Below are 26,668 nucleotides of genomic sequence, written 5' to 3'. Positions count from 1 at the left end.
AAAAAAAAAAAAGCGGGCCCCCTGCAGATCCCAGGCAGGCCTTTCCTCCCCACAGCACCTTAGAATCACCACAGCCATTCTGCTGCTGTGCTAGGGGCAAAGCTGTTGGGTTTGTATTTAAAAGCAACAAAAAGTGTCACAACAAATACGATTTAATGAACCCTCTCAGCTGTCACTGAACTGATGAGTTCTTGCGATGATGGTTTATCTCTTGGCAAGGACCCAGATAGGGCTATTTCTCAGCTAACAAGTGGCCTGTTTATTATTTTATAGGTTTGGTAGAAATCACAGTTATTCTGAAGAAGAATGGAATAATAAAAACTCTTTTAAAGCAATAGAGAATAAACACTTTAGTGCATAAACGGATAACCATCCAACCTGCCCATATTTCATTTATATTCTGTGGGTAAAAAAGCAGCATGAGCCATAAATCGAAAATGGAGAGTTTTCTTACTCTAAAACAGAGCCTCATTTCTATAAAGCTTGTAGGCAGCTAACCATTATGCCACTCAGACTCACGTGGCTGTGTTTTTCCAGTCTTCAGCTTAAAGAAGATAGCAAATTGGTAAGTTCTGTCTTCAGATTCAACTTGTACTTGGGCTCTGATGTAACAATTTGTTGCTTGTAAGATGTCCTATGTGGCAAATGCGGCATTACAAATTCAGACATCCCTCTGTAGCATGCAAATATATCGTGTGCCATAAAAAGGTTGGTAAATAGTATTATAAACTGGCAGGGAGATGAATCATGACCATCACTTGTATTTATTGGTATCCCCTGTGACCTCCTATGATGGTTATTTTATGTGTCAACTTGACTTGGCCACCAGGTGCCCAGTTATTTGGTTAAACATTCTAAGTTTGTCTGTGAGGGTGTTTTGGATGAAATTAACATCTGAATCCATACACTGAGTCAAACAGATTGCCTTTCCCACCAGTGGGTGGGCCTCATTCAATCCATTTAAGGTCTGAGTAGAACAAAAGGCAGAGTAGAGGAGAATTTGCTCTCTCAGCCTTACTGTCTTTGAGCTATGAGTCTTCTCCTGCCTTTGGGCTTGGGCTCGGACAGGAACTTATACCATCGGTTCTTAGGCCTTTGGACCTGAACTGGAACTATATTATCAGCTCTCCTGGAGATTCCTGACTGGAGCTTCTCAGTCTCTACAGTCACATGAATCAGTTCTTTATAACAAATCTCATTATATATAAACACATATATGTATAACATACATACACATTCTATTGTTTTTGTTTCTCTGGAGAACTCTAATATACCACTGTGCTGAGCTAAGGATTAACAACTGTAAATGCAGAATCTGTACCTTTTTTCCGCTCTGGCAGAGAGTCATCTGTGGGTGGCAGAAGTTTAAAAAAAACAAAACCCTGGGAACAGAAAATAGGGAAAACCATGGGAGAGACTAGCTTTCAGGGACTTCGGCGCTAGCAAAGCAGCGTTAGGAAGGGGCCAAGGGCGTGAGCCACGGAGAAAATGAGTCTGACCAATGCTTGTAATCCTGACATCTCATTTGCAACACTTAAAATGTATGGTTTGCTTGGTCCCTAGAATATAAGTGTTTATTTTAATTTCCTACTATATTTTTACTAAACTTAAAATTTTACCTCAAAGTTTTAGGAAATCATAACTTTGGCTTTTAATTTAGCTTCAGCTGTACATGGATGAAAATTCTACAAAAAAAGGAAGAGACCCAAAGGAAAAGTATCAATTAAGAAAGTGCCACAGACATAGCACTTACAAACTGAATTCTTCTGATAAAAGCGTCTTCTTGCTGAGAAAGAAGAAATTTTCAAACATACAATTTTATTAATGTTCATAACATTTTGATGCACGAAGCCAGGAGAAAGCATCTACTCCTCTGGCTCCTAATCTCACATTCTTGGGCACAGGACATCTGCACTGCTGATGTTAGTGTGTTTATTTTGGCTGGGGGCTCAGAAAAGCATCCAAGGAAAACTCTAAGGAAAAAAAAACAACTAGGGATGCGAAAAGCTGAAAAAAGGATGTAAACCGCCTCAATGTAGCTGATGCAGGGAACGAAACTCAAGCGCAAAGAGACCTAGGAAGCAGAAAGGGGGAAGGTAAAGAAGAAGGGACACTGCTTGTGTGGTGTCTACCTGCCATATTTGCCTGGCTGGTCCCCAGGGCTTGAAGTATCAGCTGCAGCTCCCTGACTGCTGTTGCTGCCTCTTCTCCACAGGACATGTCCGGCTCCAGGACCACTTCCAGAAGGCCAACCCCTACCAAACGAGAGGCAGAGTCAGCCTATCTGAGCAGCATATAAACTAGGCTGAAGTTTTAGGAAAACCCTGCACTACTAAAAAATTCTCAAAGTAGGTCCTAGCCTCTGATTTGCTTTTCCCCCTCACTTTTTGATTTTTGACTTTGATTCATTTCTTGTAAAGTCTGCTTAGGATATCAAGCTGTTGGATCCATGCCTAGGCGGCTACGTTTGTCTCGTTTTAGGGGTGGGCTGTTAGAAAAACCAAAGGTAATCACAGTTCAAGGCATGCTCTCTAACCAACTGTGCCAGTACCAACGATGATATTCTGATCTCCATCTATCATGCTCCAGGGCCTGCGTCCTCAGCTGGTTTGAGTAAATTCTGGACGGGAAGAGAGGTGGCTGGGAGGAAAAGTAACGGAAAATCTCCAAGCCTACCTGCCCTGTTCAAGTCAATGAGTGTCTGAGACCGCAGGTCATCGTGGAGGGTCTTGCCACTGTCTTGTTCCAGTTGGATCTGCTTGATCCTCACCGTCTTGCTGATCACCTGATTCTGCTTCTTCCCCGCACAGACGCTGTACACCAAGCTCCCATTCACGGCGATCGGGAGCCTTTGCTGGGTAATTTGGTAGCCTGCCTGCACACAAACATGGGTTACACGGTCACTAGTCCATATAGAAAAGCTGGATCCAGTTTACTATTCCTTTTAATGTCAGAAAACTACAGGCTTACTTAAAAACATAAGAAAATAAATTTAAAAATAAAGAAAAAAAGGAAAAGGAGAAAAATTAGTTTATGTACTGCAGCCATAATTAGCCTGGCCTCTTCTGATTGTTCCCATCCCTCGTTACCTTCCCTGGATCCCCCTACTCCCAATAATGATGCAATAAACAGTATGAACCCCATCTTCTCTACGGAAGTACCATTTGGGGAAATTACAATAATCTCACTGTCAGAGGCTTCTAAGAAAAGAATATGTTGTTTTCACTTAGCTCATTAGCCTAAACCCTGCATCTGATTACTGGGCTCCTGACAGACCCTCCTTATTGCGAACTGCTGGCTAAGCATTTTGCTATCTACTCTCAGCACAGCTGACAGCAGTTGCTGGTGTGTTTAAGCTTGCTTTGTTCCTGCTCTTTAAGCTAACCGATCACGCCAGAAGCTCTCCCTGACCCAACTTACCTTGTTCTTCTAGCCAGAAAGTGCTGGGACTCTCACAGCCAGCTAATGAAAGCACATAGTACTAAAATACTGACGGGTGTTGCAAGGACTCCCTCACTTCCTTCCAAGTAGAGAGGAAGAATTACTTTCAAATACACACACGCATCAACACACACTAAAGAGGCAGCAGGTCAATACAGAGAACTGGAGAAGAACAGAGAATAACCACAGCAGAAGCACCTGCTTTGCTTGCTGGGGTCCCAGGCACGCTGTTCTCAGTACTTTACTGCTTTTAATCCTCATGACAACCCTATGAGGGAGGTACAGGGCACGAAAGGATTAAGGGCCTTGCCCAAAGCCACAGAGCTAGTAAGTACCAACGTCAGGATCTGAAGCAGAATGGTCTGGCTCCAGTCTGTGCTCTTAGCTACCAAGCCAGTGTTCTTCAAACTTTAGCTGCATCAGAATCACCTGGCAGAATGCTCAACACACAGACCAGCCCCACCTGAACACTTTGATTCTGCAGGTCTGCGAGGAAACTGAGAATTTATATTTTTAACAAGTTCCCAGGAGATTCTGATGCTAGTGGCCTAGGGACCACACTTTGAGAACCACGACATTGGGCCAACTCATTCTTTATGCTGAAATAGGAAGTCTCATTTTGTAAAAATTAAACTCTAAGGAGGGCTGCTAAATAAATTATAGGATGCTCAGTTAAATTCCAATTTAATTTGGATGAACTGCTTATTCAGATAAATAACGAATACTTTTTTAGTATAAGTATGTCTCATGTAATATTTGGCAACACTAACTCTGGACTGTCTGAGCCACCTGGGCAAAAAAGAACAGAAAGCCGCAAATAATGAAAACATTTCATTTTAGTCACATATTGCTAACTCTCCATCTTAACTAAACTGGTTATCACTCTTAAAAGATGAAAAAAATGCAGGTTCATTCTCTCTACCCTACCAAGCAGTACAATTTGCTAAAAGGCTGGCAGCTAGAGAGGAAAAGCAGCAGCAATTGGAGAATTCAGGTTCTAGAATTTTTTATTTTATTCCCCTCCCGTTCTCACCCACTAAAAACAGCTCACCTCAATCTCTAGTTCAAGAGGAAGAGCATGAAGCAATATCATCACTGTTTTTCTAAATCTAAAGAGGGGCCATACTATCAGAGGCTCCAATCAAATAAAACATTATTTTGAGAAACCCATTCAACGTTACAGTTTTGGTTCAGTTGAATAATATGAAAAACTGGCTCTAGTTCATATTGGCTTCTCTTAAAGAAAAAAAAAACAAAACAAAACTCTAATTTTAAAGAAAAAGCAGGTTTATATTGGGTTTACTGCTCAGCCGATTACTGTTCAGTCCAGGCTTCTGCTTCGTGTTTCTGCTTACTGTCGTCCACTTACCTGCTCCTTAGGAGATGACAGAAGTGTCTTCAAAGGTGACAGTCCTATTATTTGAAACTTCAGCTTAAAAGAGGGAAGCTCTCACTATGTCTACGGAGCTATAGTCCGCATTTACTGTTGCATCAGCCAGAGTTAGCTTTGGTCCTAACAGGCAATTAGCACCAAACACCACAGCTGGGCCAAGCCTGGGAATACTAGCTTCTTCTACTCCCCGTTCAATTATGAGTGAGCCACCAGAAGCATGAGGCTAAGCAAGGAGTCAGCAATCAGGACAATTGCATATAATCTAGTAAACATCGGGGGGCACCTGCCTTCATCAGGGCTGGGCAGCACATCCTGCTGAGATGGACAGGGCTCTGACAGAGAGAGTAAGAGGCACAGCCCCGCTCCCTGCCTCCAAACCCCCCAGCTCTGAGAATGTACAGAGGGCAAATCACAAAGCATACTTACAGGGAGGTCTGCATAGAAGTAGTGCTTCCTGTCAAACAAGGACTTCTTGTTTATGTGGCAGTTCAGTGCCAGGCCTGTCATCACTGCCGCCTCTACGCACCTCCTGTTGAGAACCTAGGGAAACACAACACATAGCTCCTCTCAGATCCAGTCTGAACAAATGCTTCTCCCACACACTGACATCCTCCCTGAATATTCAATTCGACCCTTCAACAGGCATTATCTCTGGTTCTCTGTGTGGGCAGCTCCATTCACAAGACAACTCTTGTCTGTCTGGAACCCGGAAAACTTAGCATGAAAAAAGAAAATGCATGCAGCAGTGGGTCCCACTGGGCAGCTAATGAACTGCCACCTCCGGGATCTTTTCCCTCAACATCTTGCATTAAAGTTAACAGGGAGGGTCCTCCAAAAGCTCAGAAATCAGACACTGATTTCTGAGAAGATCCAAGAAGCAGCTCAGCAAACGACCTCAGCGAGGTTGCAAAAAAGCACTCTGACAGAGAAAGAATGAACTTCTGGAAACCTGAGGGCCATTGCCATTCTTCACGGGCTGGAGAAGGTGGCACACCTGCCTCCTTGCCTTCAGTTCAGGCCTAGCCAACTCCGTTAAGGTGGAGTGTGAGTGTGCCCTACACCTGACTGTCCTTCAGCTGCTGGTCCCTCCAGGGTATCCTAGAGCTCAGGAGTTCCTTCTGGATCCCACTCTGCCCCAAAGGATGTGAACAACTTTTAAGAACTTTTTTGGGGGTGGTGGTGGTAGTGGAATAAGATAGACGACCAGAGACAAGGAGAAAGAGCAGTAAATTCTAGAGTCAGGTCCATATCCCACTTCTGCTATGTATGTATATAGCTGTGTGGCTAGAAGCTCTGCCTCCTCATCTCTGAAGTAGGGATTTAATAACTACCTTGCAGAATGAATAAAGTAACAGCTAGAACATCTACTCTATAGCAGGAATTCAATAAACAGTTCATTTTCCCCACTGTATTTCGGAGAAATTTTTGAGGATATCATGCTTGCTGATGAAACACATTTCTATTTTTTATTATATTTATGAGGTTCTTTAGTATATTTAGTATACTATTATTTACAGAGGGCTTTCCAGGTGAGCAAGCATTTTCACATTTTATTTCAGCCTCACAGCAACTCTGTAAAGAAGGACTTTATATTATTCCAATATTTCAGAAAAAGAAAAATTAAGACGCAGAGATACTAAGAGATTCACCCAAAATACAGAGTTGGCAAATGGTAAAACTATCTCCACAGTCTACCCGTGCCCTTGACTAGAGAGTAACAAACAGAATCTCTGTGGTTTGGGGACTGGCTCTCATGGGCGGGACAATAAGCGTGGCACCTGACACGGGCAAACAGATTTCAAAACCAAATCTATACAACAAAATGTAAGAGGCATCTCTACTTACTGCAACATATGACCCCCAAAAGATAACCCAAACAGCCAAACTCCCTCCTGGTGAAATATCACATGCCTTTTTTCTGGAAGCCAGGTTACAAAGTGGTTCTATTTAGAGTTCTTTATACTGAGCTGAATAATGCTGACAGTTCTGCAGTAATAATGGTTTTCATGAAAAAATATGTTTGTGTGTGGAAGGGGCTGGGTGGGGGGCGGGGAACAGGATGCTCTAATTATTGATGTTTTCACTTGCTAATGTTTGGCATTTTCCTCAAAAGTTGTCATTGCAATACAAATATGGCTAGTGGAGACTGCTGCCAAGTTCAGGCCTGATGATTCGGGTCAAGGCACAAAAGACTGTCATGCTGGTGTCTCTGCCTTGGGCCCTGCACTTCCGGGGCTGGGCCACAGTGTGGGCTCACTTGTAAATTGCCTGACTCACTAGTCTGTATCAGTTCTTGCTTTATTACTCCTACTATTTTTCTAACCACTGTTTTCTCTCTAATCTCTACCCAATCTGCCTCTTTGGGGCCAACCTGCTTCCTTATAGGAATGACAAGAAGCAGGTTTGTTTTACTTGCTTATTTCTAAGCATGCATTGCTAATAAACTCACTGTGCCTGGCAGGCACAATGAGGGAGTGCAGAGTTGTAGGTGACCACAGGCTCTCATTGTGCCTACTTGCAAACGAGTACATAGGCACTTGATAAACCATCAATTTTCAAAAAATAAGAATGCAGTAAAACACACAAACATTATAGCGATGTTGAATATACTTTAATCTTCTTTGGATGATTTAGAAGGCTTGACGTACTTCGGGGTCAGAATTATAAGCATCAATCATCACCACACTACTGTTTCACAGAAAGGCTAGTAAATAGAGTGCCAGTTAAAAGAATGCCAAGAAAAAAAGAATTTATTATGATCTTAGTCAAGCTGCTTATGACAGATGGAGGTCTAGGTCAGCATGTTCTGAAGACAGGATGAAGAATTGGGAAATTCAACTTGGGCTGTCTTTATTCCAAAACATTTCTTAAATGTCTATAAAATACTAGGTGTTGAGGATACAGAAGTAAATAGGACTCTGTGACTGGCCTTAATGAATCCACAGTGGGGACATGAACCTGCCAGCATCTCCATCATCCTTCTCAAGTTCATATTGCATACTAGGATGATTCTGCTAAAGATGCAAATCTTACAACATTCTGTTGCTTAAAATCACCAAACAGCCCCCAATGTCAAAGGCAAGCTCTTACATGATCCAACTCCTGCCCATATCTTCAATTTCATCTCCTACCACATCCTCCCACACAAGTTGTCCAGTTTTCCTGTACAAACCATGCTGATCTGCTGACTCTATTCTATCCCATTCAAAATCTACTAAGAAGTCACCAAATCTGTGCAACTTTCCTTACCATCTTCCTAGGTATCTCTCTGACCTTCTATACACTTCCATTCGTGTTTGTTTCACAGTGCACTGAATTCATTTACATATATTTCCATTACGCTAAGTTTCATGAGGATGGCAATTATCTGTTCATCCTTGTATCCCTGGAGCCTAATATAGAACTAAAAATAGTGGTGTTCAATTAATGTGTGTTGAACTCAAATAAGGAGAGAGGTGATGGATATCAAGGGAAGCTTTCAGAGGCAGCAATGCCTGAATTTCCTCTAGGTGTTACCTGCCACCTACTGGTCTTCAAACTTGTTTCTGGAAGCGCCCTGAGGCAACAACCGATCACGTATGATGCGATCAAAGGGGTAAGTTGAAAATTCAAAAGACTAATTTGTCCTGAAGAAAGCATGGTCCAGAGTTTTCTTTGCAATTAACATAACATGAAACAAAAGATCTCAGGGTTAGCCACAGTGGCTTCCACACGGAAGGCAAGCAATGATTTTTAGAACTGGTGTAGCACACCTTTCTCAACCGAGCCTCAAGAAGCTTCACTCTGCATTCAGGAACAAGTATTTATCATGCATAGCCTTGTGTCGGGAGGTGTGCTATGCATGTCACACATCTGCCATTTCGTCCTCTCAGCCATCCTAGGGCAGACACTATTATGATCCTCATTATACAGATAATAAAGGGAATCAGATTAATTTAGCCAAGGTGACACATATAAGAGGCAGAGCCAGGAAGCCAGATCCCCAGAACCCAGGCTCTCAACTATTACACTCTATCTTAAAATCTCCAAAAAAATAAAGAGTGCTAGTGTTAGCTATCAAGACTACTAACATCTGGCCATAACTCTGGAGCAGAAACTCAAACCAAATACTACTGTAGAAAATTTAAGGCAGGCATTATTTCTAATATTTCCTTCTTGCCAGTTTCTATTTCTATAGGTTTGTTTTCAGTTGAGCTCCTGGGGGGCATGCATGTGTTCCTTTAACTTTGCAAAAATACTCAGTACACAGTCTCTGGCACGCGGAGGTTTGATAGTGAGCAAACTTATAGGTTTTCTCAAATAGCAGGGGATATTTTATGGCTAGCCTTCAGAAACCCCCAGACACAAGCACCCACAAAATGATTTATTGAATAAGTAAAGAGTCTAATTCTTTTATTTAATCAGAAGATATGCAAGGTATGATAGGTAGAAGCAGGAGATGAGATAATCAACAAACTTCATGACTGGCAGAGAGAAACTGGGCAGATCATGGCCAGGAGAAGGATATGAGGGTAGAGTGGAGCGAGAAACAGTGAATGGTTTTTAAAAAGAATCACTCATTTGGCTTGTTTGTAAAATATGAGTAGTGCTGCAACCATAACTTGTTTAGAACCTAAAATACATCCAGAGCATAGCACAAACAGCCCGGAAACATGCATGAGACCTCCAAGGACACATTGTAATCCCAGTCTGAGAAGCAGTCTTCCAGTATTTAGCCTAACCAAACACTTCCTGATCTCTGAGTATAATGACAATTCCCAAAACATCCAAAAATAAAAATCACTAAGTTCTACACATTCTATTTTCTTAGTATATCTTGACTTTTCCCCTCCTCCCAAATCCTCCGGGTTAATTCAGGCTTCCAATCAAACAGCATGCCTTCCAACCAAGGCTAAAATCTGGCCAGGTTTCTCTGCCTCCACGTTTAGTCCTCTAATCTGTCCTCCATACCCACTCAACGGCATTATCCTAAAGGATCACGTGTTCATGTGATTCCCCTATTTAAAATCCTTCCTCACTGCTCCTCATCACTGAACGGGTGAAGTCCAAGCGCTTGGTGCAGTCTTCACTGCCCTTGGTGATTTAGCCCCACTACCTTTCCAGCTTCCTTCCGACTCTCAAGCAGCCATGCGTGTGACATGCTTTTGTACAATCTGCTGCTTTTCCTGGCAACAGCCTTTTCCTCAACCACTTGAGCAAGATCTTAGCACCTGGCAAGATCCTGGATGTCCCGCCACCACCCTCGTCTAGTGGTCCTCCTTCTCGGCTTCCGTGCCCTCTGGCAAGGCACTGTCCCCCTGTGGAGACAGAGCTCCCTGAGGGCAGTCGAGTCATTTTATCTTACTCTTCTTTGCCCTATTATCTAAATGCAGTACCAAGCTGATTAAACATTAACTGAGGTAATGAATAATTTAACATTCCTCTCTTTTATCAACATCTATAAGCTACGAAATAAAAGCAAAATTGTTCTGTAAGATAGATGTGTCAAGAAAAAGAAACCACTCTTAGTATATAAAATAGAACACATTTAACACAGAGACTTTATCCCACATGTGACAGCAGAGCTGAGATGTCAGAGGGCCCAGTGAGGCAGCTTAGGAGATTCTCAAAGCAGAGAGGCTGCAGGGACTGGGCTGGAGACCAGAATGTCGCTACGGCCAGGGGATGGGGTACCCAGAGTTTGCTGGGAACAAGGTGGCTCTGTCTCCCCATAGCTGGAGTCCCAGATGAAAGCCATTCACTACCAGAGATGTTGCCAGGGGAGGAGGAGAAGGGAGGAGAAAGGAGGAGAGGGAAGGAGAAATATCCTGTCGCTTCTCCCCACCGCTAGTCTTTCATTACGGCCTGACGCTGGCCTAACCAGTCAGAAGCCAGCTGACCGGGCACTAGGAACTGCAGCCGTGGGGAACAGGGGGACCATGAGGACACTCAGGCCACGGCTGCACAACACACACACACATTTTTATAACCACTTCTGTGACTTTTTCCTTTTGATAAATAGCTAATCGATAAAAAGATGCTACTCTCACACCTGTCCAAACAACATAAAATTGAATATTTTGTGGACTCCTTTTTCACATACTGGGATTACTAACTGCTACATATTTATAAGGAGAATCTGTGATAACACCACTTGGGTAAGACTGAACTCTAAGTCTATATTAACTATTACGAAAGAATCTGCTAATAGGCAAACAACAGAATGAAGAAGACTGCATAACCTACGTCAGTCAATAAAATATTTCCTAACATTTTAGCACATTTTGTGAAATTCTACTAATTACAAATAAATTCATTTACTAAAGTCAGCCTCTGGGACCTATCCCAGGAAATATTTTGTGATGTACTTCAAAGGAATAAAACTGAAATCTTTGAAAATAGTCTGTAACTCATATCATTTCTCTCCCCTTTTTACTTTACCCTCAACTGGCGAGCCCGCAATGCTATGATACCCAGAGCTGCTCCAGTGGGTATCAGAACCTCGTTAAAAAACCGAGGCAACATGGCAAAACTAGTGTGCTCACTGAAAATCCAGTCAGCAATTCCTGTGGGGCTTAAAACAATGACTGTAAGGTGATGTTTTACAAAAAGCCCAAATGGCAATTATTCAGTGAAACTAATGCTATATATGACAAATCTGATAATTAAGATACGGCATGGTAAATGCTTTAATTTATGAAGAGAAAGTAATTAAGATTTATTAAGGAAAAATAAGGCATAAACGGGACTTCATCTTATTGCTACCCATAAATTTGTCTCAAAGCATGAACTAACTCCCCTTGATTCGTATTCAAAGCAAAAGTTACCACACAGATAAATTTTCATTATGGTAGAGAAAATTCTCTCATTTCCTCACCCACATTCCTTCTTACCACTGAGCACTTGTATCATTACCCAAAACAAATACAAACACTCTAGAGCTATGATAATTTGCTTGCTAAAACTGGTCAATTAAGATAATTTTTTTAAAGTGGGATTTTACCATCAAAAGTTACTAGTTTTATGCATATATTAATGATTTATATAGATATACCCACATAAATGTTCTTTATGCCTAAACATGGGTATTGCCTAGGGAAAAGTTGAAAGTGAATGCTACGTTTTCGCTTTTGTTTAAATCTGTCTTTCGCAATGGAGGGAAAAAAAATCAAATGTCCACTTCACAGAAAACAATTCTTGCTCAACAGAAGAGGCATGTAGTTTGGCAGTTTCCGCTGTCCCTAAGCTCCAATGCTCCTCTCTATTCCCAGCCCTCTCGCACTCCCCAGGACTGGCTGGGATCAAGGGCAAGGATATGTCCTTGGTCCAAAGTGGCAGAAGCCCATTCTTCTCATTTGAGATTCCATTCTCCTCCTGCCTCTGCCTACCTGGCAAGGTCAGGTGGCCGATGGCTGGTACCCACAGTCACCATCGGATAGGGATGGAGAGGGCAGAGCCTAGACTAGCTTAGCTTTTGGCACTAGAGCAATCTCTCTCGTTTTCCATGGGCCACTGGAATATTAAGATCTGACATTCATCTCTGGGCTTGTAGGAAAAGCCCTTGGCCTTGTCAGCTCTAGGCCTGCCTCTATCCTAGGTAAAAAGAGTTCCCACATGACACACAGCCTGGTTTGCTTGGACTTCACTGGGGTTGGAGGCCAATGGTCCAACAATCATAACGTTCATTTGTGGAGCCTCGTACTTGGACAGTTAGCGAGGAGGGTTTGAGAGTAGTCGGCAGCCAATAAAGACTAAGATTGGGTATGCAGGTTAACTAGCCTCTATTCCTCTTTCGCATAACAGTTCCAACAGTTACTAATTTGGCATTACTCACTGACAATTAACTTGATCTCTGAGAAGACTTTTACTAATTTTGACAAACTAGGACAAAACTTTACTATCTATTAGCTATGTGATCTTGCACAAATTACTTAACCTCTCTCAGTCTTGGCCTCCTTATTTTGGAGGATTGTTCCATAAATTAAATAAAATTACTCAACGCATGGTAGACATTTAGTAAATACTATTTTCAGAACTAAAGTGTTATTAAATACAAAATGCCCATCTCAACTGAATCTTTCATAAGCAAGCTTTTGGGAGACAAAGAGAATCTAATGAGAAAGGTCTAAACAGCTTCACAGATCCATTAGGCTGGATTTACAATCCAAAGTAAGGCACAACAGATGCTGAAATTATGTGTTATATCAACATAATATTTCCCCCTTAAATTTTAACCAACACCTTTTGTGATACTTAGTGTGTTATCTCCAGTGGAATACAGATCATATTTCTTAATGTCTCAGGAAGCTTATATTACTTCCTTTTCTCTGTTTTATAGTGAAGCAAAATTGTCTCAGATAACACTGTATGCTTGCCTGTGGCTGGAAAAAGCCCCCACCCTCTAGAGAAAGAAACTACCTTCTAACAAGTTGAATAGTTATAAACTAGTTAATTGAGCCAATTTTGACCCCTCATCGCTGCCCACCACACTTTTATGACTTTCTGTCTTCTAAGATAGCAGCTACTTTTGAAATTCAAAGAAAGTCTGCGGAGAAGAGATGCAGAAATGCATGAAGCAGACATGCAAAGTATACCAATATTAAAAAGGCTAAAGCATGCAAACCCACTCATTTTAGATTGCCCCCATACTGGAACTGCCAAGTCTTTACTAATCTAACCTAAAATTCGCTCACAGGACGCTACACCTGAAGATTCAATGGAATGACAACTATTTTATATTACTGAAACCTCAAGAGTAATCAGTGATAGTGATAAGAAACAATTGATTTTTTGAGTGAAAAGCTCTAATGATCCTGAATGAGATCTACTTTTATCTTTATACAAAAGATTAATATTAAGTTGAAAGATCTGATTATTGCTGAGAAACAAAGCCACTGGCTTGAATCAATGGAATGCTAACTAGGTATTCGCTATTGGTATGGATAGAGAATTTGGTGGAACAAGGCCTGTGAATGTCAAAAGCAAATCCGTAGAGACACATATGCCATTCTGTCAAAAATGCTCCTGCCATATACATCAGTTCCAGGAATGTCCTGAGGATCAAACCTTTGGAAGACTCTATAGGACACAGATTTTTAAGAAGAAAAATGATCATAAATTTTATGCATCTAACAGGAATAGAGCATCTTCTTAGAGGCTTCATGGCAAGCCATGAAATCAGAGAGGTTAAAAAGAAAAATAAGCCAAACTTTCATAGGGCAAAGCCCCTTATATCCTTCATTATGATTTCTTCAAGAGTGGATAAAAGAACTGGCCTAGACTTTTAAAAAATGTCAATGTCATGAGAGGGGAGGAAGGAGAGAAAGAGAAGGAGAGAGGAAGGGAGGAAGGGGAGAAGGGGGGTAGGGGGGAAAGGGAGGAAGGGGAGAAGGGAAGGGAAGGGAAGGGAAGGGAAAAGAAATAAAATGAGACTAAAGAGTCATGACAACTAAATGCAACGAGTGATCTTAGATTGGATCCTGGGTTGAGGAAAAGAAAATAAAGGATAATACTGAGACGACTGTGGAAGCTGAATATGAACTGTGTTTCAGGTAAGAGTATTATATCGATGTTAGCATTCTTGAGAGTGATAATTATACAGTGATTAGATAAGAGAATATTTTTGCTTCTATGAGAGATGCTGAACTATATAGAGATGAAGTGCCATGATGTTTGCAACTTATTCTCAAATGGCTCATCCAAAGGGTGAAAAAACCTAGGTGCAGGATGGATGTTCACTGTACTATTCTTTCAACTTTTCTGTAAGTTTGAATTTTTTTTCAAAATAAAAAGTGGGGGAGGGGGGGAAAGAAAGTTGTAGAAAATTCTCCTACCTGAGAGGATGTGAGATGTTACAAGCCTGAAGGGGGAGAGAGAGCCTAGAGGAGGCTGGAACTATTTAAACTGATGCTAAGTCTTAAACCATACATATGGATCAGAAGCTTCCATTCAGTGCTGCTGAAAACCAGATGTAGAAAAAGAAAACCTTTTATATACTATATTTAAACCTTCTATATACTATATCTAAAACTTTCCTATGCCATCAGAAGTGACAAGACATATTAAGGCCCTGTGTGTAGGTAACGAAGTACAGTACACCCTCAGTAACATGTGAAAAATGAGTTAACAGGGAATTCTGTAATATCTACCTACCTACCTATCTATAAGTAAAATCGAGAATATGAAAAGATGATTTGTTCTTTTACCTGGTTTAAAAATAATTTTCCCCAATTACATCTTTTCTAGTTGAAAATACTTTTATCGTTCCCCAAAGTTGTCTATGTATCTTGTTTTCTATTAATGCTTCCATTCTTTTGTCTATGTAAATGTACATGTAATTTCTCAATTTGTGCTTCTCTGAAAGACAGCTATGACTGAGAACTTCATCTTAACTGTTACTCATGCTGTTGAGATATGTGCCATTTTAAGTTATTTCAGGTGAGTGATACACAAGTAACACTCCCTGTCCAAACCTATTGGCCGCTATGAAATGGAAGTATCTGTATTTGTATTTTAATGATGCAAAGTGAAGAATATGACTATTATAATAATATCAAATAGCATTTATGTGCCTCTTGAGTTTATGAAGTGCTTTCATATACATTTAACTTCTCTGCAGAGATGTAAAAATGGAAGAGAACAAGCAATACGATAAATGAGATAGCTAGCTGGCTGTGATAAGTAAACAAAGGTTATGAGTGACTGTAGGCATCTTAAATGTTTACAACCAGCTCTAAAGGAAAAATTCCCTGTTGTTTTTCGTCGGAAATGAACAATTAGCACATATTGCAGAAGGGAGTGCAGTCTGGTGCTTTATGCTAAGAATGGAAACCAGGCAATTCTCATTTCTTGTTTTAACTGGGCCTTGACCTCCCTGTGTCCTTGGGCAAGTCGATAAGGCCATCAGTTTCTCTCCTACCAGTTGGAGCCCTTGACCTTGCTTACTGGGGTGGCCTAAGAAATGGCAAAGATCGCTGAAAATTCAAGACACTATTGACAATCACTGCCTGTCTGCATCTTCTAAGAAAGCTGCAGAGCATGACAAAGACCCTTGATTGATTATGCATCTCACTTTTATACTTGCGAAAGGAGGTTCATACATTAAAATTTGGAATAAAGGCTCCAGGGAACACTAATGTTTTTTGATTCCCACTTAGGCCCCAGCTTCAGGCCTTGAGATAAGGATATAACTAGTGGTGAAAGGCTGGGAAACATGAAGGCTCACCAGCAGGAACTCTCTGCCATGAATAACAGAATGCTTTTCAGAGGAGCCCAGCCTGACTACACTAACCGCCGTCATCACCAAGGCTAGGCTTGCCATATCTGGGATGTCAATGGCAAAATGACTTCCTAACTTTGCCAAGATTTAAAAAGAGCTAAGGAAAAAAATTATCCATGATGCTGCAGCAGAGAGAATAGCTAACCCTTCCTGCAATACTAAATGTGAAGTGGAAAATACATATAAGAATGACCAAGTAAGAAAGGCCCACCCCAATGGCCTCAGATAACAAGTGTATATCCTTGTGCTGTGGAGAAAAAATTCCACAGAGCCCACTGCAAAAGAGTAGCTCACATCTACTTCTGGACACAATGTAGACAGTAAAACTGGTTCATGCTTTTGAGGGCACAACTGGGAATCCTCCACTCTCCTGCCTCCATGTTTCCATGTGGCTGGATTTTGCTCTCAACTCCATATTCTTTTGTATTCCAAAGAGGAGTTGACTTCTGACTAGTGACTTTGGGAAAAGGAACCGAGCACATGTGGGTCGGCACCTCTGGCTGAGCCTTTTTATCATAGGCCTCTAGTATGAATCATCAGAACAAAGCCTACATGAGCGCTTTCTGATCAGCATGCCCACATGATATTCTGGCCACATGATAAGCTTTCTCCAAGTGGAAGGCCCATTGTTTTGGGCAGCTGAGTTCAACTCAGGTAGAAAATACTAGAAGCCATTTGCTATATATCAAGTTGCATTTTTCAATCAAGCTATTATTGGTAATAAAGCTGCTATGTTCATTTCCATCTGTCTGACTTCTATGCTGACTTCTCAATTGGTTCTGACTCAAGAAGGGAAGAAAGTATTATTTTTATTGACTCCCTAAAACCACAGAACATCTTCCTGCAAACTCTTTTCTAGTACTCATAAAGCCGATCTAGAAACCCCCGCAGCATCACCAATGGCTTCATGAAGCAGAAGAAACCAAGAGGGCCAGCTGCCATGGCCAGGCATGCATTTCCTGTGAGGTTTGCTGCAGTTTTTTTAAGTTCTGAAACTGTCCATCGAAGAAAAATGAATGGTAACCAGCTGCACGATTTCAGGCTGCATTTTTATTATAGGCTTCTAGTATAAATCACCCAAACAAAGCCTGTATGAGCCGCCTGAATGTCAGAAAAAACAGTGTCACAGAACTCTGTTAGGTAATTTTTTTAAAACTACTACATATTTATATCAACGAAAGACCCCTAAGCTCTCGTCCTCCTGGACATCTTTCGTAATGTGTTGATACTTTATTTTCTACACATTCCCACCTCACTTTCTAGTACTAGAGAATTTTGGGTGCAGGAGTGTATCAAATTCATTTTAAACAGTTAAGAATTTTAAGTATGGCACTCTCTCCTCCGACAAGGGTCCATTGTTATTGAGCTCTATCTCTCGTCCAAGTGCATATTTTGAGGGAAAAACAAACCTGCACGAGGGGATGTGGAATGTGAGAAAAAACCTTTTCCAAACACAATACTGAAGGTTTCTTCCTCAGAAATGAATCTCTAGGGAGAGGAGCAGGCTGCCTGGAGATGTTCTTTTATCAGGAAAGGAGCACAGGGCCGGGTCAGAGAGATGCTCTAAAGGCCCAAGAGAGTCACCGAGGAAGAAGGCCGGACAAGGTCCCTCGGGTTCCCCCCACCATAACCAGCTGATTGATTCTATCCTATTTCTTTTTGTTGTTCCTTGGCAGGGACAAGATGGCATCATCATTTCCACATAGGGGTGAAGGGGATGATTCATTAAGGATAAACCTTTTTTTGGAAATAACTTTAAAAGGCAACGGGTGAGAGTGTGCATCCCTGCACAGCTCGGGGGAATTTGGAAAGAGTTCAATCACTTGATCTCTGTGTGTGACAAGAGGACAAATAAGATAAGCTGGAATGTAAAAGGTTTCAGTCTCAACTGATGTGCAGAACTGCAACAAACACAAAACAACGGAGAAGAACTGCAATCAGAAGGGAGGTGTATCCTGATAGCAGAGGAAAGGAAGCCAGAGAGAGGTGTGAAGATGCCTTTCCTGGCCCATTTTGAATCTCAGTCATCCACATTGATAGCCTTGGCCAAAGCCCCAGCTACATGGTCACATTCTCTGTTTCCTTCTGTAAGGTTTCAATCTTAGTAGAGTCTTGGCCCAGACTTTAGGTGAAAACAAAACAAAAAAGTCTAATAACTGTCATAACTCTGCTCCGAGGCATGCTTGGGGTCCAAATTTACTAAGTTTGTGGTCCAGGAACCCCCAAGCTAAGAGAAAAACATGGAAAGTGGTCCTGGCTTTGACCTGGAGCATCTGGCAAAAGCCAATATAAAAGCTCTTTGGAGACTCACTCTCAACCCAGCAGCCACAAAATTCTCACTAATAAAGCCCTGCCAAACATGACTTTGTAATCTAAAATTAAAAATACATAAGATCATCTACCATTAGCCAGAATCAGCAGGCATACCAAAAGCAGAACAGGGGAGCCCAAAAACTTCAGGTGATAGAATTTCTGAGCACAGAATACAAAATAAGTAGATTTAAAATTATTAAAGAGATAACAAACTGAATGTGTGAAGAAGGAATAAGGTATTCCCAAAAAGGAGAGATTTAAGAGAAACAGAATTGTTATGAGAAGTATTCTTGGTGAAATAAAGAATTCAATGGATATGTTAAAAAAGCAGAGCACACCTAAGAAAGAGAATTAGTGAACTAGAAGAAAATGTAGAGAAAATTTCCCAGAAGGAAGCACAGAGAAAAGATCCTAAAAGAATTTTCCGTTGTGACCATTACTTGCACTGAGACACGTAGAGCTGAAAGCTGCCCACAGTTAGGGATGCTCTCTTAATGGTGCGTCTGGGGGAATCCAGTGCCCAGGGCACTGAATTGGTGGCTAATTAGGTTAGAGTTCCTTTTACCCATTTCTTTTTCTGGTTCAGCACTCTTTTCCTTCTCTCTCTCCCTAGGTTTAGATTGCTCACTTAGTGGATACTGTAATAAACAATGCATATGGTCAGTGTCAATGCTAGACAGTCGATGTCTCTGTGTGTATAAGCACGTAGATGTACATCTTCAAACATATCATGTATATAGATGTTAACGGTATTGTTTTGAGAGATACACACACACACACAGCACACACTTGCAAAATAACAGCACCTACATATATCAGACTTGCAGCAACTCCCAACTGTAGTGGAACACAGACTGGAAACTAAGCATTAAACTGGGAGTAAGGAACACACAATTTCAAATCCAACTGGGACATTAAGTAATTGCACAACCATGGGCAAGTCACACCGCAGTTCTCTCATCTGTAAATGACAAGGACTAAATGAATGATTTCCAGGACCTCTTCCTACTCTACTCTTATACAGCTTCAAGAAGCTAACTCGCTTCCATGCCATCTGTGTACTTTATTTTTAGAACAGGTCTCTACTCAGAGCCTTGTTCTTATTTACATTAATAAATATAATAGTCTGGCCTTCTGGGTTATAGCAGATCAGAAATAATAATTGAGAAGTGAAAAATGAGCAAGAAGGGATTCCTAGAATCAAATACACTGACAGTAGCTTAAAAGAGGTGAGGAGTGGAAGACTGTATTAATAAGAAAAATGACTATAATGTGAAGCTTAAAAAGAACGGCTCTCATTAGCAATTGATCAGATAGCTTTCCACACCTCAGCTTCCCTTCAAGGTACCGTTATATTACAACACTGAACAATAACTGATGTTGCTGATAATCTTGACGAGATAAGAAAAGCTTGGCTTATGTTCAACATATCCTATTTAAAAGCAGGAAAGTATAAAATCATTTTGGAAAGAGTTCTATAAAGAGGTTAAAAAAGTATCAAAATGGTTTCAGACACCTGGAAAATTCTTTCATACAGACTCCCCACACATGTGCATGGCAGTGTATGCAGTTATATAGAGAAATATTTCTTAAAGGTGTTAATACACATGCCTATGAAAGGTACTGTCAAGTGGCCCAAGAAAGATCCACAACTACTTTTAGAACCTTATAATCAAACACAGAAATCCTTATAAACAACATACATAAAAGGATGTTCCATCAACTGTATGAAATAAATACATATCGGTAAAGTGGCAGCATTATAAGTAATAGTTAGGTTTCACGTAGGGAATACTGCATGTGAGACTGGCATAGAGGTGGGGGAAGTGAAGATGGCTGTGTAGGAGGCTTTCAAGGATCCACTGAAAGTTGGGGAAGGAGTCAAATGCTTTCCACAGTGAGGGGAGATGAGGTCATGCTGCTTGTTGAATGTGAAAGCCCATCATCATCATGAGTCATCTGAGTTCATGGGAGATATCCAGGCAATGACACCATAAGGCAAGTTAGGACCATCAGAAGGGTTTAAGGGCTGACAGGGAATCTTCCCACATTTGTGTGTACGCAATCACAGACCCACCTCTTTTAAAAGGGCAAGGGTCAAAGGGTAAAACCCCTCACCCCTGGAACACCCACCCCACTCTACAAAAGAATGAAAGAAAACTACATGCAAGTGCTTCAAAGAGTGACTGGCAAGACTGAAGTCTGAGAACACAATGCAATTACAAGTTCTACAGATTACATTAAAGCAAATCATTGAAATGGAAAAAATTTTTATTAGAAAACTATCACACTTTGTCTTCTTAGTCAAATAACAAAGCATCTAAGTATAAATAGACAGAGAGGTAAATATAGATCTGATTATAAATGTATGCATTTAAACACTTTTCCCTATTGCTGTTTTCTTGAATTTCCATTTCGTTTAGAAGCTTTGAGTTAAAAAAATCTTTTATAACAACGTTCAGAATTAAGGGTCAGGAAAGCGTTTCAGCCTGATGTTCTCTGTAACTAGTCAAGTATATCTAAATCTATTAGGTCCTTGTTATTACCAGTATCTGCTGTGTTCAGAGAGCTAGAATATTGTGGATTTACCTATCTGTAAATAAATCTGTCATAAGAAATTTAAAAAATAAATTAATCTCAAAGTACTTTACAAAAGCATTCACATTATCATTTCTTTAAGGGGCAAGATCCCTTATGGTACAATCTGCAGACATGTTCAGAAATGAATCTCTAGCATAAAGTGCAGTATCTGCATTGTTTGTCAGTTCCCAGAGGGCAGGCATCAGATTTATTCACATCATGTTTTTCTCCTCTTTATTCCCCTTCTTCTTGCTAACATGGTATATAATTTGTGAATAAAAGAAAGTTCTGTAGAATGAGATAAACAACGTTTTAGTTTTCATTCCACAGCTGCCAGTGCCAATTCAAAACATCTTTGATATGAAAAGCCCCAAATGCTTTTTAAGGCAGGCCGATCCTGAGAAAAGAGGTGAATATTCTTGCATACTTGTTGGAAAAGGGCTTTTAGAAAGCTTTTCCTAGTTCCGGAAATAAGCATTTGTGGTTAGCAGGGGGTTCCGTGTTACCTGCAGATAAGAGCTTCCAGACAAACAAAACATGGGCAGAGTCACTAGTTTCTAATTGACCTAACTGTGGCACAGCCTGAAGCTATCAGAAGTTACCTACTGGCTACGGCTGAGCACCCTACCAGCCCACACGGACATGGACAGCGGTGTTCTCTTCACTTTCCCCTGCATAGGAGACGGGCACCCAGAGTGGGGAGCATTTCAAATCAGAGTGAGTGAGTGAGTGTATTTGAGAGAGAGAGAGTGTGTGTGTGTGTGTGTGTGTGTGTGTAAGCAGGTTTGCACATGCATGAATTTCAAACTACCTGGATGCCTTGCTGAAATCCCACAATTACTGGAAACACTGGCAAATTATGAAACAGACTGGTAAATTCTATGACGTTTATTCAAATAAACACATTTTCTTTCCTATTTTTCTATTTAACATCAATATACAAAGTACTGAAAGTAGAGAAATTGGAATGACATTGATAAAGGAAATAACTAAGAAAATAGTCTAGGATCCTGCCCATAGTTTTGCAGACAAATAATGATTTAATAAATTAAAGAAGATTCTGTACCAGAGTAAGAGTTTTTGTTGTTGTTGTTGTTGTTTTAAACTAGGTCAAAACAATGAGTGAGGCTGAATCCCTGCTGTTATAAAAAACAAGAATACTGTTCTTAGTTTGGCTGTACTCCTGCCTATAAGCAGGAAAATGGGCTGAATGACCTTTTCAGTCTGAAGATTTATGATGGGAGTCCATATAATTCTAAAACTAAAGGTAAAACAAGATAAAATGCCTGTGGTCTTAAGAAACATTCAGAAGAAGGGTCACTAATCAGAATGCAGGGAGGTGGAGAAGGGGGATGAAAACGAGTATTACATCTATAAACACAGACATTTATATATGCATATAAATTTACAAACACACAACAGCCAAGCTCAAAAGCAAGAAAGGAAATTTCCTGGGGCCCACAGCCATAGTGGGGTTTAACGCCACCTATCACTCAGGGGGAACTGCAAGAGGCAGGACCCGCAAAGGGGTTAAGAGTGTGAACTTAGGAGCCAGACTACAGGCATACCTGGGAGATGCTGCAGGTTCTGTTCTGGACCACTGCAACAAATCTAGTCGTGATCTTTTTGTTGGAAGAGGGTCTTGCCTTTGATTTGTAAAAAAAAATGCAACATCTGTGAAGCACAATAAAGCAAAGCACAACACAAGGTATGCCTGTACCGAATTTGAATCTGGCTTCTCCACTTACTTTCTGATTGGGATAATGATAGGAACTGCCTCATAGAGTTGTTACGAGGTTAAATTAAGTTAACACATATAAAGAAAACACCTGAACAGTGCCTGGCACATAACAAGCACTCAATTAATGTCAGCTGATTTTACTATCATTGTTAACCAGGCTGAAGAGACACACCCGATGCCGGTGATTTAAAGCACCTTGGCAGCAGAAATCAAGGCTGGGAGCCCACTGGGGTAGGTCTCTGGGAGCCACACACTCAGCCCAGCCAGAAAAATCTTCGGCCACCAACTGAAGAAGCTTATATAGAGGAGGTCACCCACCTCGGGCCCTGGGTGAAAAATGTCTTGTGAAATCAGAGCCCCTGGCCTTGTACCTGGCTTGGGTGTGGGGCCTGAATGTTAGCACTATCCAAGTTGTGTGACAGCTGGGGGCTGAAAAATTAACATAGAAACTATTTGTTCAATGAAGCCCAATGGGCCCTGGCAGAGGCCACCATAAATTCATCCTGCAGAGATACGTCCCCTGTCTAGGCCCCAGTCTTCAAGTACAAAAATCACACTGACTATCAAGCATCAAGCAGAATAAATAAAAACAAACCCACACTCAAACATATCCTGGGTAAAGCTATCAGAGAGAAAATACAGATTACCTACAAAGGATGCAGACTTCTCATCAGCAGTAATAGATGCCTGAGGACGATGGAATCATGTCTTCAAAGTGCTGAGGGGAAATAACTGTCAACTTAGAATTCTACACTATCATTCAAGAGCTAGAGAGAAACAGAAATGATTGGAGGCACATAAGAGCGAACAAAGTGCCTCATCCCTCGACAAAGAATGCAAGAAATACACAGGCAAGAAAGAGCTCCAAAAAGGAGAGCAAGAAGAAACAGTATTTGCTAGAAAAGAAATCAGATGGGAGCCTCCGGAACCTTCCACAACCCAGCCTAAAAATGTGTCTTTACACATGAGCAGGGGGCACATTCCTGAGGTGACCGTGGGCGAGCTGTCTTCCCTGTGCTCTGGGGACACCTCCTGCTTTCTTAGGAACCTGATTCGATTAATAATTTCTTCTCCCGTATGTGTTACTCCTTTAAACCTAAGTTTAATTGTTGAACAAAATATTACAGGCATGTATCCTGAAATAATTTATAATGCAAAGCAGACGTTCTCACCACCTTCCCCTCCAGTCCTGTTTCCTGGCAGCAACCGCCTTCAGATCTTTGAGCTGTCCTGTGTGGTATTCATCTTTCTATTTTTAAATACTATGCTATGCCAGGAGACCTTTGGAAAATCCATCACCTGCTGGCCAAGGCTTGTGGCTATTTACACTGTCACGATCCTTCTGTAATCTGGAAAAAAGACCTGATAAACTGTCCCAATGACACAGTGTTCTTGTTTTTAGAACATGGAGCCACAAAACTTGGCCCTCTCCATTCCCAAGAGATAATTTATATATTACAAGGTGAGATACTTTTATATCTTATTCCGTCTCATAAGACTTTATCCATATTGCTACTTTATTATATTTCTATTCAAGAACAAAATACACCACTCCCTAAGTACAACTCCAAGATAAACTGAGTTAGAAGTCCAAAAAGTTAGGTTGGTAGGTATGTAAGTCATTTCACCTCCAGAAGCAGAGCCTCCCACCACCTGCGTGACCTTGGGTGTGAATGATCTAGAATGTGGATGAGCCTATTTCTCCGAAGAGCAGGGTAAGGGCGGGAGTTACAGGTAGGGGTGGGTGGGTCTGTCACTGCTTGAACTGTGGGACTAAAAAGAAATTTTACCAACAGAAGGCTGAGGTATCAGTAGAGGTAATATTTGATTATTACTTAATATTATCTGTATGTAATAAAAATTTTGTTGAAAACCCTTTGACTAATAATCTGTCTCTTGAGAGTCTAAATCTTTCACCCATTGTGTTATTTTAAAAATAAAAAACAAAAAGAAATAACAACAGCCAAAAAACAAAAATCAATCAACCAACTTAGGGCCTGAAAGAAGAGGGACCTCTCCTAATCTTTGGTTGAAAATCTTCCCAAAGCATATATTCTTATATTACTTTTTTCCTGCTTTATCAAGGTAGAACATGTTTTTCTAATTATGGTAGTTAAGAATTCAGTTTCTTTCCCAATATCTCAGTTATATCAGTTTGTGTGAAATCAGTAGTTGGTGTTTATTATTATTACGTAAATATGTTTCTCTGCTAAACTGTTAAGTATATACTATGACATTTCCTTTCCTGAACATTTAGTATTCCCTGGAGTTAACAGGTCTCTTTCATTTTATCCTCCACTTCACTTTTTATTACCTATTGCTTATTATTCTCAAAGGCTCCAGTTTACATTAGATATCTGCTATGCCCACTAATCAGATGGCGGACATCTTGGGTTGGTCCTCTCATTTTCTATTTTTCCCTCCTATTGTGCAATTCTCTGTACGTGTGTATGAGTCTCCAGAACACTTTCTTGACTTCACCTTCTAAAATCTTTGGATTGGGGGGCCATCACGATTTTAATTTCTAAGAGCTCATTTTAATTGATTGTTCGTTTTTAAAAAGCAGCATCATATTCTTATTTCAAGTATGCAGTTACCTTCTCATCTCTCTGCGGATATTCATAAAAGCATTTACTATTTAAAGTATTCTTTTACCTTCTGCATCATCTGTTGCCTCTTATTTCTTTTAGTTTTCTTTTCATTTTTGGCTCTGTCCATTATGTTGAAGAACTTCCTCAAATGTGTGGTGATTTTTGGCTGTCGATTTATATTTTAAAGGAAATAAAATTTTGATAAAGAGTTTATGTAAATATCCACGGCTTACTGACTGGTGACCTTCACTCTAGGACAGTCAGGTGACCAGGTAGCTTTTTTATTGAGAGACAACCTCCCCCCACCAAATTCCTACCTCTAGGGACAGATAATCTCTAATCAAATTCCTGAAGATTCCTGCTTGGGAGAGGAGGACATGCCAAGTTACTTGAGTTCCTCGAACAGGGCAGGGAAAGGAGCTGGGCAGGCCTCGGAGTTCGGGACCTGTCTGGCACCAGTGCCTTTTGCTCTGCCTGGAGTCTCCAGGGTGAGTGTGTCACCAGCTAAATTTCTCCCCATATTATAGATTTCTGTGGGGGTGAAGCAGCTACAGAAGGTCAGGGAGAGGACCTTAGGTCTAACTGCTCTGTATACTGAGTTAATCTCTTTGTTTTCACCCCAACCCCGCCCCCAGCCTTCCACAATACCTGAAGCTCCTATCCCGACTCTTTCTGAGGATGCATAGGGCACAACGTCTTGTTTCTCACTAGTGTCTCTTTCTGTAGACTTTCGGTCCTATTTTTAGGTAACAGTGAACCTGGCTCTGCTAAGTCAGGCCCTCCTCTATCCACCACCTCTCATGCACTCTGGTCTCTTCTCCTGTTCTCTTGGAGGTTTATGACTTTTAAATTCTTTTACCATTATTTCAGTAAGGTTTCTTTGGGGTGGGGAGAGAGACAGATTAAATATATATGTTCGATTTGCCATATTTATCAAATGCCTCTTTAACTGCTCTTTCTTCATTGGTTCCTTCTCACCAGCATTTATTTTATTGCAGTAGGAGCACTTAACATGAGATCTAGCCTCTTAAAACACATATTAAGTGTACGATACAATACTGTTGACTATAACTCATTACCATTTAAACATTCTCAAGCCTCTCGAATATTAAGAAAATCAGGACTAATACAACGTTTCCCTTGATTTCATTGTCTTTCACCTACAGTCTCTTCCTTCACAGTCAAACGGTTAAAACGGTTGTCCATGCTTTCACCTCTTCAACACTCTCGAATTTCTCAATCTGCTGCCACCTACCTTCTCCCTCCTTTACTCCACTGAAACTGTTCTTGCAAAAGATATCCCTGTTGATAAGTCCAATGAATACTTACCAGTCCTCACCTTGACCTCTCAG

General features: G+C 40.9%; 1 protein-coding gene across 2 annotated transcripts in view; it reads right to left on the bottom strand.

Moving 5' to 3' along the window:
- GATB (glutamyl-tRNA amidotransferase subunit B) overlaps positions 1-26,668 on the bottom strand; it is a 74,062-nt gene that overhangs the window by 42,139 nt on the left and 5,255 nt on the right. Inside the window, exons 3-5 of one of the 2 annotated variants that reach the window (XM_006906263.3) lie at positions 5,261-5,374; positions 2,677-2,875; positions 2,133-2,255 (exon numbers count right to left, since the gene is read on the bottom strand). In XM_006906263.3, the coding sequence (XP_006906325.1) occupies positions 2,133-2,255; positions 2,677-2,875; positions 5,261-5,374 (436 nt within the window). The remainder of the gene's footprint in view (positions 1-2,132; positions 2,256-2,676; positions 2,876-5,260; positions 5,375-26,668) is intronic. The other variant, XM_025042774.1, reaches the window with a different exon arrangement.

Source organism: Pteropus alecto, unplaced genomic scaffold (genome assembly GCF_000325575.1).
Source record: "Pteropus alecto unplaced genomic scaffold, ASM32557v1 scaffold50, whole genome shotgun sequence".
Classification (NCBI taxonomy): Eukaryota; Metazoa; Chordata; class Mammalia; order Chiroptera; family Pteropodidae; genus Pteropus; species Pteropus alecto.
This window is presented reverse-complemented; position numbering and strand designations above follow the sequence as displayed.